The 12,348-nt window shown below is 31.5% G+C and overlaps 1 protein-coding gene across 3 annotated transcripts; it reads left to right on the top strand.

Annotated features, from left to right (window-relative positions):
- Positions 1 to 14: 14 nt before the first annotated feature.
- LOC124445558 (vacuolar protein-sorting-associated protein 36-like) lies at positions 15 to 12,150 on the top strand. 3 transcript variants are annotated; one of them, XM_046996278.1, is made up of 15 exons: positions 15 to 190; positions 535 to 603; positions 764 to 834; positions 928 to 1,042; positions 1,244 to 1,294; positions 1,897 to 1,980; positions 2,293 to 2,325; positions 2,401 to 2,478; positions 8,092 to 8,147; positions 8,476 to 8,554; positions 8,662 to 8,727; positions 8,791 to 8,855; positions 9,032 to 9,116; positions 11,407 to 11,483; positions 11,881 to 12,150. In XM_046996278.1, exons 1-15 carry the CDS (start codon positions 89 to 91, stop codon positions 11,981 to 11,983), a joined length of 1,134 nt encoding a protein of 377 aa, XP_046852234.1. In that variant the 5' UTR covers positions 15 to 88; the 3' UTR covers positions 11,984 to 12,150. The 3 variants fall into 3 exon arrangements, with proteins under 3 accessions (XP_046852234.1, XP_046852233.1, XP_046852236.1); XM_046996277.1 differs by having other exon boundaries at positions 1,196 to 1,294; XM_046996280.1 differs by lacking the exon at positions 1,244 to 1,294.
- The last annotated feature ends 198 nt before the right edge of the window (positions 12,151 to 12,348 follow it).

Raw genomic sequence — 12,348 nt, 5'->3', positions numbered from 1 at the left:
CGGGCTCAGACAACTCTAATTACGAAAAATGCACTAAATTTTATGACTTGTACTACGAAAAGTTATTTTATATTTTAATAAAACGAATATGGATAGATTTTCTTGGAAATATGACAACGGCTTACACAAAACAGGTGAAATATTGGTGACACAACAACGTGGATTGCGGCTTTACGATGGCGAAGACAAGGTAATATTAATCTTTGTAAATTTTATCGTGGATTATTGTTAATGATAGAATTTTGTTTTTTTAAATTAAAATTTGTGTCTCTGGCATAAAAAGCTATTTAACTGTAATGTGCATTTTTTATAAATGATTTGTATTACCTTAAATCATGGTAGTTTTTTATCAGACAATTTCCAATCTGACGTGAATGTGAATGTGGTAGTTGAAATAAGTTTTTAGATACATTGTCATTATCATCAGAAGTTCATGACAACAATGTGCACAAAAATTATGTTGGCCAAGTTGTAGTAAAGCTGTCTGTTTATTAAGGAAGTTTCTACCCCTGAATTTTTTGCTTTTCTTCCTAGACTAATTTTGATAATGGAAATCTAAAGTTGACATCTCATTCATTGATTTGGGAGGATCAAAAATTACCAGTTTGTATTGAGTATTATTACATTATTATTGTTATACATTGTAATAATATCTAGCATCTTCATGGTCATTAAGCTGACTTTTCAAAGTATCAAGCATTTATCAATCTGTATGTAAATAATTGAAAGCATTTAAATGTTTTTAATGTAAAATTTAATTTAGGATAGACGTATCTCTTTATCTCTTGCTTTGATCAGCAAAGTTAAAGAACATTCATCTGGTTTAATGAAAAGGTGAAGAAAAATCTTTTGATGTGTTTTTTAGCAAGCCAAAAAAATTTGTTGCAAATATGTCACATATATGTCATGATTGTTATTTTCTTTCAGTGCAAAGTTATTTGTTTATTTGAATCCTCCTCCTGCAGACAGGCAGCCTGGACCTTTTGATTCAAGTTCATATGCTTTCATAAAATTGTCTTTTCGTAATGGTGGGCATATTGAGGTATATATAAGTATTTGTTTTTGAAATGCTTTGACCTTTACTGCTTTATAACTGTAGGTATGTGTGTAATATTGTGTTATGTGTAATGCAAAAAAATATTAATAAAACTATAATGTGTTTTTGAGAATACAGACCTTTATAGAAATGTTTCAGTTTAGAAGATTATTAGAGCAACAACTTATGAAGAAATTATGGTTACAGTCTTCTACAGTTACAAATCTTCAAGCTGACTCAAACATTGTTCAATCACGGGTAAAGCCAATTAATCAGAAAATAATCTGTGAAGCTGATTTAATTGCTAATTTCAAAAGAATCAGTATTTATCTGATTACCTCATTAAAATAGGCTGGTTAATGGTTATTAAAATAATCTACAAACAAAATGCAAGCACAAACTAAATGCAAGCACATGCTGTATTAAATAAATTCTAAAAATAGTTCTTTCTGTTTCACTGTCTTTAATTAAGCATTTTAAATACCATACATAGAAGTGATGAACTTGGAAAAGATAGCTCTTGTTTTATTTTCTTGTGCATTTTTTAAATCATAATTGCTTGTCTATGGGGTTAGATATTACAGTTATATCAAATCAAACAAACCCAGAGAAACAAATCAGAGTTAAATAATTCATTTTACATGATCTTTTTGACATTTTTGGTCATTTTTAATATGAATTGTAAAACTGCCTGGGACTTGTTACTAGTAACAAAAAAAACAAATTAATTTCCTGATTATGAAGTATAATAGACCTCCAATTATTAAGCTTCAGTAACTACCAATTTTGGAAAGTAACTCATCTCTCATAATATTTTTTTATATTGTCTATATCACATCAAATCTCATTTAATTTTGCAGATACAGAGGCGTGGTCCAGGAATTCTGGGAATTGAAAGAAATCTAGAGGAAAAATCACGTGCTACAGATACAGCAATCAATCAGGTAGAAGTCTCTCATTGTAACAGAATCTTAGTTCCTTCTTTATTAATGTACTGCAGGTTTATAAGCTTGCTACATAGGTTGTTTGAGTTTTTGTAGCTAGGCTGGAATCAACACATTTGTTTTTAATACATTTTATTTTGAGCAGTTGTGTAGCCAACTTAATCATTTGGGAAATTGGGTTAGGGGAGGAAGAAGAATTTATATTTGCATGTTATGCTTTATTCATTTTCTTTAAAATCAATCGTTTTTTATGGATTATAACATACATATATATGAATGGCATGCAGGCAATAAAATATAAATGTGTTTTAGGCTTTTAAAGATTTGGATGCCTTGATGGAAAAGGTAAGTTAGTAATATGTCTTTGTCTTGTGATCTTGGTGCAAGTTTAAGAATAAGATACCTTTAACACACTTTCAGGCAAAAGAAATGGTTGCATTGGCTGACAGATTTGCATCAAAAATTGAAGAAAGAAAAGGAACCTTGACTGAAGATGAAGTAATGTTTACTTACAGTATCGCACGCTTACTTCTTGATATACGCTCCGCGTATAATACGGATATAATGTGATACGTGTATGATACAGATATAATGTGATACGTGTATGATGCAGATATAATGTGATACGTGTATGATACAGATATAATGTGATACGTGTATGATACAGATATAATGTGATACGTGTATGATACAGATATAATGTGATACGTGTATGATACAGATATAATGTGATACGTGTATGATACAGATATAATGTGATACGTGTATGATACAGATATAATGTGATACGTGTATGATACGGATATAATGTGATACGTGTATGATACAGATATAATGTGATACGTGTATGATACGGATATAATGTGATACGTGTATGATACAGATATAATGTGATACGTGTATGATACAGATATAATGTGATACGTGTATGATACAGATATAATGTGATACGTGTATGATACGGATATAATGTGATACGTGTATGATACAGATATAATGTGATACGTGTATGATACGGATATAATGTGATACGTGTATGATACAGATATAATGTGATACGTGTATGATACGGATATAATGTGATACGTGTATGATACAGATATAATGTGATACGTGTATGATACGGATATAATGTGATACGTGTATGATGCAGATATAATGTGATACGTGTATGATACGGATATAATGTGATACGTGTATGATACAGATATAATGTGATACGTGTATGATACAGATATAATGTGATACGTGTATGATACAGATATAATGTGATACGTGTATGATACAGATATAATGTGATACGTGTATGATGCAGATATAATGTGATACGTGTATGATACAGATATAATGTGATACGTGTATGATACAGATATAATGTGATACGTGTATGATACAGATATAATGTGATACGTGTATGATACGGATATAATGTGATACGTGTATGATAAGATATAATGTGATACGTGTATGATACAGATATAATGTGATACGTGTATGATACAGATATAATGTGATACGTGTATGATACAGATATAATGTGATACGTGTATGATACAGATATAATGTGATACGTGTATGATACAGATATAATGTGATACGTGTATGATACAGATATAATGTGATACGTGTATGATACAGATATAATGTGATACGTGTATGATACAGATATAATGTGATACGTGTATGATACAGATATAATGTGATACGTGTATGATACAGATATAATGTGATACGTGTATGATACAGATATAATGTGATACGTGTATGATACAGATATAATGTGATACGTGTATGATACAGATATAATGTGATACGTGTATGATACAGATATAATGTGATACGTGTATGATACGGATATAATGTGATACGTGTATGATACAGATATAATGTGATACGTGTATGATACAGATATAATGTGATACGTGTATGATACAGATATAATGTGATACGTGTATGATACAGATATAATGTGATACGTGTATGATACGGATATAATGTGATACGTGTATGATGCAGATATAATGTGATACGTGTATGATACAGATATAATGTGATACGTGTATGATACAGATATAATGTGATACGTGTATGATACAGATATAATGTGATACGTGTATGATACAGATATAATGTGATACGTGTATGATACAGATATAATGTGATACGTGTATGATACAGATATAATGTGATACGTGTATGATACAGATATAATGTGATACGTGTATGATACAGATATAATGTGATACGTGTATGATACAGATATAATGTGATACGTGTATGATACAGATATAATGTGATACGTGTATGATACAGATATAATGTGATACGTGTATGATACAGATATAATGTGATACGTGTATGATACAGATATAATGTGATACGTGTATGATACAGATATAATGTGATACGTGTATGATACGGATATAATGTGATACGTGTATGATACAGATATAATGTGATACGTGTATGATACAGATATAATGTGATACGTGTATGATACAGATATAATGTGATACGTGTATGATACAGATATAATGTGATACGTGTATGATACAGATATAATGTGATACGTGTATGATACAGATATAATGTGATACGTGTATGATACAGATATAATGTGATACGTGTATGATACAGATATAATGTGATACGTGTATGATACAGATATAATGTGATACGTGTATGATACAGATATAATGTGATACGTGTATGATACAGATATAATGTGATACGTGTATGATACTGATATAATGTGATACGTGTATGATACAGATATAATGTGATACGTGTATGATACAGATATAATGTGATACGTGTATGATACAGATATAATGTGATACGTGTATGATACAGATATAATGTGATACGTGTATGATACAGATATAATGTGATACGTGTATGATACTGATATAATGTGATACGTGTATGATACAGATATAATGTGATACGTGTATGATACAGATATAATGTGATACGTGTATGATACAGATATAATGTGATACGTGTATGATACAGATATAATGTGATACGTGTATGATACAGATATAATGTGATACGTGTATGATACAGATATAATGTGATACGTGTATGATACAGATATAATGTGATACGTGTATGATACGGATATAATGTGATACGTGTATGATACAGATATAATGTGATACGTGTATGATACAGATATAATGTGATACGTGTATGATACAGATATAATGTGATACGTGTATGATGCAGATATAATGTGATACGTGTATGATACAGATATAATGTGATACGTGTATGATACAGATATAATGTGATACGTGTATGATACAGATATAATGTGATACGTGTATGATACAGATATAATGTGATACGTGTATGATACAGATATAATGTGATACGTGTATGATACAGATATAATGTGATACGTGTATGATACGGATATAATGTGATACGTGTATGATGCAGATATAATGTGATACGTGTATGATACAGATATAATGTGATACGTGTATGATACAGATATAATGTGATACGTGTATGATACAGATATAATGTGATACGTGTATGATACAGATATAATGTGATACGTGTATGATACAGATATAATGTGATACGTGTATGATACAGATATAATGTGATACGTGTATGATACTGATATAATGTGATACGTGTATGATACAGATATAATGTGATACGTGTATGATACAGATATAATGTGATACGTGTATGATACTGATATAATGTGATACGTGTATGATACAGATATAATGTGATACGTGTATGATACAGATATAATGTGATACGTGTATGATACAGATATAATGTGATACGTGTATGATACAGATATAATGTGATACGTGTATGATACGGATATAATGTGATACGTGTATGATACAGATATAATGTGATACGTGTATGATACAGATATAATGTGATACGTGTATGATACAGATATAATGTGATACGTGTATGATGCAGATATAATGTGATACGTGTATGATACAGATATAATGTGATACGTGTATGATACAGATATAATGTGATACGTGTATGATACAGATATAATGTGATACGTGTATGATACAGATATAATGTGATACGTGTATGATACAGATATAATGTGATACGTGTATGATACAGATATAATGTGATACGTGTATGATACGGATATAATGTGATACGTGTATGATACAGATATAATGTGATACGTGTATGATACAGATATAATGTGATACGTGTATGATACAGATATAATGTGATACGTGTATGATACATATATAATGTGATACGTGTATGATACAGATATAATGTGATACGTGTATGATACAGATATAATGTGATACGTGTATGATACAGATATAATGTGATACGTGTATGATATAGATATAATGTGATACGTGTATGATACAGATATAATGTGATACGTGTATGATACAGATATAATGTGATACGTGTATGATACAGATATAATGTGATACGTGTATGATACAGATATAATGTGATACGTGTATGATGCAGATATAATGTGATACGTGTATGATACAGATATAATGTGATACGTGTATGATACAGATATAATGTGATACGTGTAGGATACAGATATAATGTGATACGTGTATGATACAGATATAATGTGATACGTGTATGATACGGATATAATGTGATACGTGTATGATACAGATATAATGTGATACGTGTATGATACAGATATAATGTGATACGTGTATGATACAGATATAATGTGATACGTGTATGATACAGATATAATGTGATACGTGTATGATACAGATATAATGTGATACGTGTATGATACAGATATAATGTGATACGTGTATGATACAGATATAATGTGATACGTGTATGATACAGATATAATGTGATACGTGTATGATACGGATATAATGTGATACGTGTATGATACAGATATAATGTGATACGTGTATGATGCAGATATAATGTGATACGTGTATGATACAGATATAATGTGATACGTGTATGATACGGATATAATGTGATACGTGTATGATACAGATATAATGTGATACGTGTATGATACAGATATAATGTGATACGTGTATGATACAGATATAATGTGATACGTGTATGATACAGATATAATGTGATACGTGTATGATACGGATATAATGTGATACGTGTATGATACAGATATAATGTGATACGTGTATGATACAGATATAATGTGATACGTGTATGATACGGATATAATGTGATACGTGTATGATACAGATATAATGTGATACGTGTATGATACAGATATAATGTGATACGTGTATGATACAGATATAATGTGATACGTGTATGATACAGATATAATGTGATACGTGTATGATACAGATATAATGTGATACGTGTATGATACAGATATAATGTGATACGTGTATGATACAGATATAATGTGATACGTGTATGATACAGATATAATGTGATACGTGTATGATACAGATATAATGTGATACGTGTATGATACGGATATAATGTGATACGTGTATGATACAGATATAATGTGATACGTGTATGATACAGATATAATGTGATACGTGTATGATACGGATATAATGTGATACGTGTATGATACGGATAAGCAGTTACCAGAGCTCTCACTCATGTGTAAATGTGCAACACTTCATCAATGGTGTCAGGGAAAAGCTTTTACCTTATGCAAAGAAACAAATTATTATTCTATGCCCTATGGAAGGAAGGGAAAAATTATTTTACTATACTGTCTGCATACAATACGCGATAGAGGCGATTTCATATGCTTTAAATGATGCAATAAATGCGCCTTGTGAAATAAACGCCCTTTTCTAATAGACACAGTCACCCTACCATAATATCATTACTATTGTGGCTTGTTGATTGGGCTGAGAAACAAAATACTTAGTTATTGTTTTCTTTTCACCTATTCAAACTAAGGCAATAAAAATGATATAAACGCCCCTCTATATTGAATATCTTTTACTTATTTAACGCTTCGCTGGAACGGCTAAGATTTATTAAACGCCCGGCCGTTAATCATTGAAAGCGATTAAACGCTCACATTTTTTACGTTTCTTCATACATTTCTTAAATGGTATACACTTGTATGTAAACTTATTTTTACTTTTTTAGACCATTTTATTCAAATCCTATCTTCTTAGTGTGGGAATATCCAATCCGGTTACAAGGTAGATTCTGATAAAGAACTCTTGAAATTACTGCTTGAGACATTGAGGACAAATGTGTATGATGTTTATTCCAGCTGGAGTTGAGATTGATGCATTAAACAACTTTAGATGTTTTATTAGAGAAATGATTGTCAAAGTTTACTTATGGGCAATTTTAAGCATGCTTATTTCTTAATTGTCAGATAGCATTTATAATTTATTTTCATAAAACAGATATGTAGACGTAAACTAATGCACCACAATTCACGTTGTTTTTTCATTGAGAGGTGCAAGAGAAAGTCAGATGTAGGATAATATTGAGTCCAATTATGACTTAGTTCAATTTTAGGGAAACCCATGGAAGTGGTACAAGCTATCACAAGAAACTTGCAAAAGAATTGGAAATATTTTTAAGTGAACAGTTAAAGGCATGTGGTATTGAAGCAGATGTTGTTATTTGTTTGATTTTTATATTTATCACTGTATGTCTTGTGATCAAAACAATTTGTTGAAATATCTGAATGAATTTATTTAGATTGAAGGAGGCATGATGACTTTAACCGATGTTTATTGTAGATTTAATCGAGCTAGAGGAATGGAGGTTTAGATTTTTTGTCAATTCATTGATGAGAGGATAGAGCGAATATAGCTTTGATTTTTGTAGCTGGTTTCTCCTGAAGACTTGTTGAATGCTTCCCAACTGTTTCAGTCACTTGGACTTTCTTTAAGGTGGATTTTGCTGATAAAATATGATTATTTCATTGTCTATTCATAGTCATTTTTTTCATTATAACACTTTTCAGTGTTTAATTTATGTTTTATGGACATAGTTGATTTTAATTTTGTTTGAAAAAAGTTTCCACGATTTAATAACATGATTTTAGTGGAGTGACTTTGTTATTTAGACTGCGCTCGTTTAGCAGTGGAGTGTTTGTGATTCAGTCTTCAAGTCATAGTGATGATGAAGTAATACATGACACTAGAGAAAAGGTACGTATGAGCTTATATGAAATATTCTACAATCAAATCTAGCTTTGTGGATACCCCCGTTTGGCTATTACCGCTACTACGCCATATAGACCAGACTTTGGTTGAGGTAAGTATCACCTGCTGTCTGAGAAAGTTAAAAGAATATTGTCAGGTAGGTATTGACCCCAGTGTATGGAATCATCATGGTAAACAGAGATCTGCAGGCGTAATTCCATAAACGCAACAAATCATAGACCCCTTTAAATATATGTCGAAAAAATCAATGCCATGAAAAAGTATTTCATAAAGTACAAATTTGGGGGCATTTTGCCCAAAAAAAACAGTGAATATTTAATGATAACTATGCACGTTTACTCACAATTATTATGTGGTGAATTGTAATTCATTGTAGTAGAAGCAATATGAAAAGCATTTTATAATTCACACATTTAACTTGAAACAATTTAGTTTTTCTCATTATCAATTTACATCGCTTTGAGTTATATTTTGCCATCCACCCATGCTTTGAAACATCAGGCTAAGCTTCCCCTGGTTGATATGATGACCAACATAGCTTAGTTGCTAAGTTTGCACCCCACTGTATGCCTGAAACTGCGACACACAAGGACAACGAGGGTTAACAATTTAAGATAATTATTTCTGTACTGAATCCTTGCTGTACTATTTCTAAAGCAGTTGGTGTTAAGTTAAGTTCACGCTCTTATGGTATCAACAAAGATTACACACGAATTTTTCTAGAAGGCAATCCATAATGTGTTTGATTTCAATTAACTTTAAGCATAATGCAGTCAAACGTTCACTGATGTAATATTTTATTATTATTCTTTAATGTTTTATATCAGTGAACGTTTGACTGCATTATGTAAAATCGTTTTATCGGATCATGCATTTTTTTTATAACTCTAAGCTGTTGAAATGCTTTGCTGAGTTTTGGATTGAATTGAAAAACTTTCAGCAAGTTTCTTTTCTTGTTGCAAAGTTTTGGTACAATAGCCGTTGGCTTCTTCTATTTTTTCCAATTCTAAAGCAATGACACATTGCTATTTCTCTCTATACATTTTTTTATAGAAATAACTACTACATCAATACCTCCAGATTGCTACAAAAGAATGATTTTGCTTTTAGAGATGTTGCGAGTGCATGTTTATATCAGCCTTCTCTTGGTTATTTGGAACACAGCATTATTCAGGTGTCAGTTTGATCCTGTTGTTTTCTGTGGCAATTTACATTTCTTTACACATCACCCCAATGAAAGATACCTGTAGACTCTAACGCGTTTTTTAAGAATGGCACGTATTAAACGAGGCTGATGCCGTTGTTAGAGACATTGGTTGTTAAGGAATTGCTATAAGCGCATTGTGTTTAAAGCAGTTTGGTTTGTAACCACAAGAAGACTGATACGAGGGTTATTCAGCATCTCCAAATCAAAACGTTCTTTTTAGGACGGCATCTGGAGATATTTGATGATAGTTTTTTTGATTGGTAATTGTATTAAGAAAGAACTATGTTTTATTGATTTTTGTAAATGTAAAAAAAGAAGAAGTCTGAGGTTCGATGATGTCTCCATGGATTACAGTATGACAGAATATCTTTTGTTTTCAAGCTTCCATCTGCATTGATTACATTTAGCTATCACTTTTTAAAAAACAAAAGAAGCTTGGTGGAAGATTAAGAATTTATTCCAAAATTTTGGAAAGCACTTGAAATCCTCGCAGTAAAAACTGAAATCTATTTTGAGTGACGTTTATGGATATACTGATTATGATACTGAAAGCAGAGCAACTTTCCTCGACATCAGATGATTCAGAAAAAAACTAGCAAGGATTTGCAGAATTATTTATTTGGCTTTTTTACCCCCTGTCAATCAGTGTTGTAGCTTCACGCATACAGTGTAAACTTTGCAACTTTACATTAATTATGCAACTATCTATAAAGAAACTCCCCCCCCTGGCTACAAACGAACCCGTACATCCTTGTTTACCATGACGTTTCCTTACAATGGAGCTAATACCTACATGAAAATATTCTTTTCATTTTCTCCTGCTTCAGCTGGTACTATACCTCATCCACAGCCATGCAGCAACACAGCTATCACGTGTGCAGTCTAACTTGGGATATTTCCATCGAACATTTCACTATTATGGACTTTACCTACATACATATCGACACTAAATCACAGTTCTTAGGGCTTCCTTAACAACGAGAGTTGACTGTGGTGAAGCCAGTCTGCAAGTTTGGTCGTTCTATGTTCTTAATATGACAGTTATCTTATTTATGTTTTATATTATAGTTGTTTTCCAATAGCTGTTTGACTGCCGACCAACTGTCTAAAATTCTTGGAATTTCTGTAATGCTAGCCAAAGAAAGGTAATAGTTGAATTTCATTTGAATCATTACAGTGAACTAAATTCAGGTAGATATGTTAGATATGTTACATGCTTGTGGATGTAGATCGTCCAGGTTAGTAGAGTCTTGAGAAGGACTGTTGTTGTTGATGTTGACTGACGTTTCGACAACCTTAGCGGTAGTCATCTTTAGAGTCAATAGAGACTACCGCTAAGGTTGTCTCTCAAGATGTCTACCGCTAAGGTTATCGATACGTCAGTAAACATCATCAACTATAGTCCTTTTCAGGACTCTACTAACGTTGAACGATACTCCCGGGTTCAAATCGTTTACTTTATGGTAGATATGTTCTGCAAATAATTTCTTTCTGAAATGCTTCAACTTACTTCACATTACGTTTTTTGTTATCATGTTCCAGACTACTATTTACTGAACAAGTTGGTATGGCATGTCGAGATGATTCTGTCGAGGGATTAAAGTTTTATCCTAATATGTTCTTACAAACTGCCGTTTTTCAATGAACATTGCCAACTACTAAACTTTATCTAGAAATACACTTACACTTCACTTGTTTGATAAAGAGTTTCCACTATGTACCTATAGACTGTTATGTATTGACTTCATGTGCAAAAAATGATCTTAACAAAAATATGAGTTTAAATTACATATTTTGAATTTCCTTTTGAAATTCCCGCGTTTTTTTGTCTAGCCAAGTTATGGGGTGCACCTTTCAGGAGTTTTCAAATAAAGTAGGTAAACGCGAGGAATTGCCTACATTACATTATATGAAGTAATCTTTTTTGCCTATGTCCAAATAAATAAATACTATCAATTTGTTGTAATAAGTCGGGACTGTTTCTATACAAAAATTCTTAGCTGTTGAATT

Source organism: Xenia sp. Carnegie-2017, unplaced genomic scaffold, assembly GCF_021976095.1.
Source record: "Xenia sp. Carnegie-2017 unplaced genomic scaffold, XeniaSp_v1 HiC_scaffold_22, whole genome shotgun sequence".
Taxonomy (NCBI): Eukaryota; Metazoa; Cnidaria; class Anthozoa; order Malacalcyonacea; family Xeniidae; genus Xenia; species Xenia sp. Carnegie-2017.
This window is presented reverse-complemented; position numbering and strand designations above follow the sequence as displayed.

Bases quoted from the DNA above. Each gene is read 5' to 3' on its own strand.
- LOC124445558 (XM_046996277.1), top strand. From the start codon at position 89: ATGGATAGATTTTCTTGGAAATATGACAACGGCTTACACAAAACAGGT. The intron at 604-763 runs GTTTGTATTGAG...AATTTAATTTAG, and splicing joins GGGAGGATCAAAAATTACCA to GATAGACGTATCTCTTTATC. The intron at 11,484-11,880 runs GTAATAGTTGAA...ATCATGTTCCAG, and splicing joins GTAATGCTAGCCAAAGAAAG to ACTACTATTTACTGAACAAG.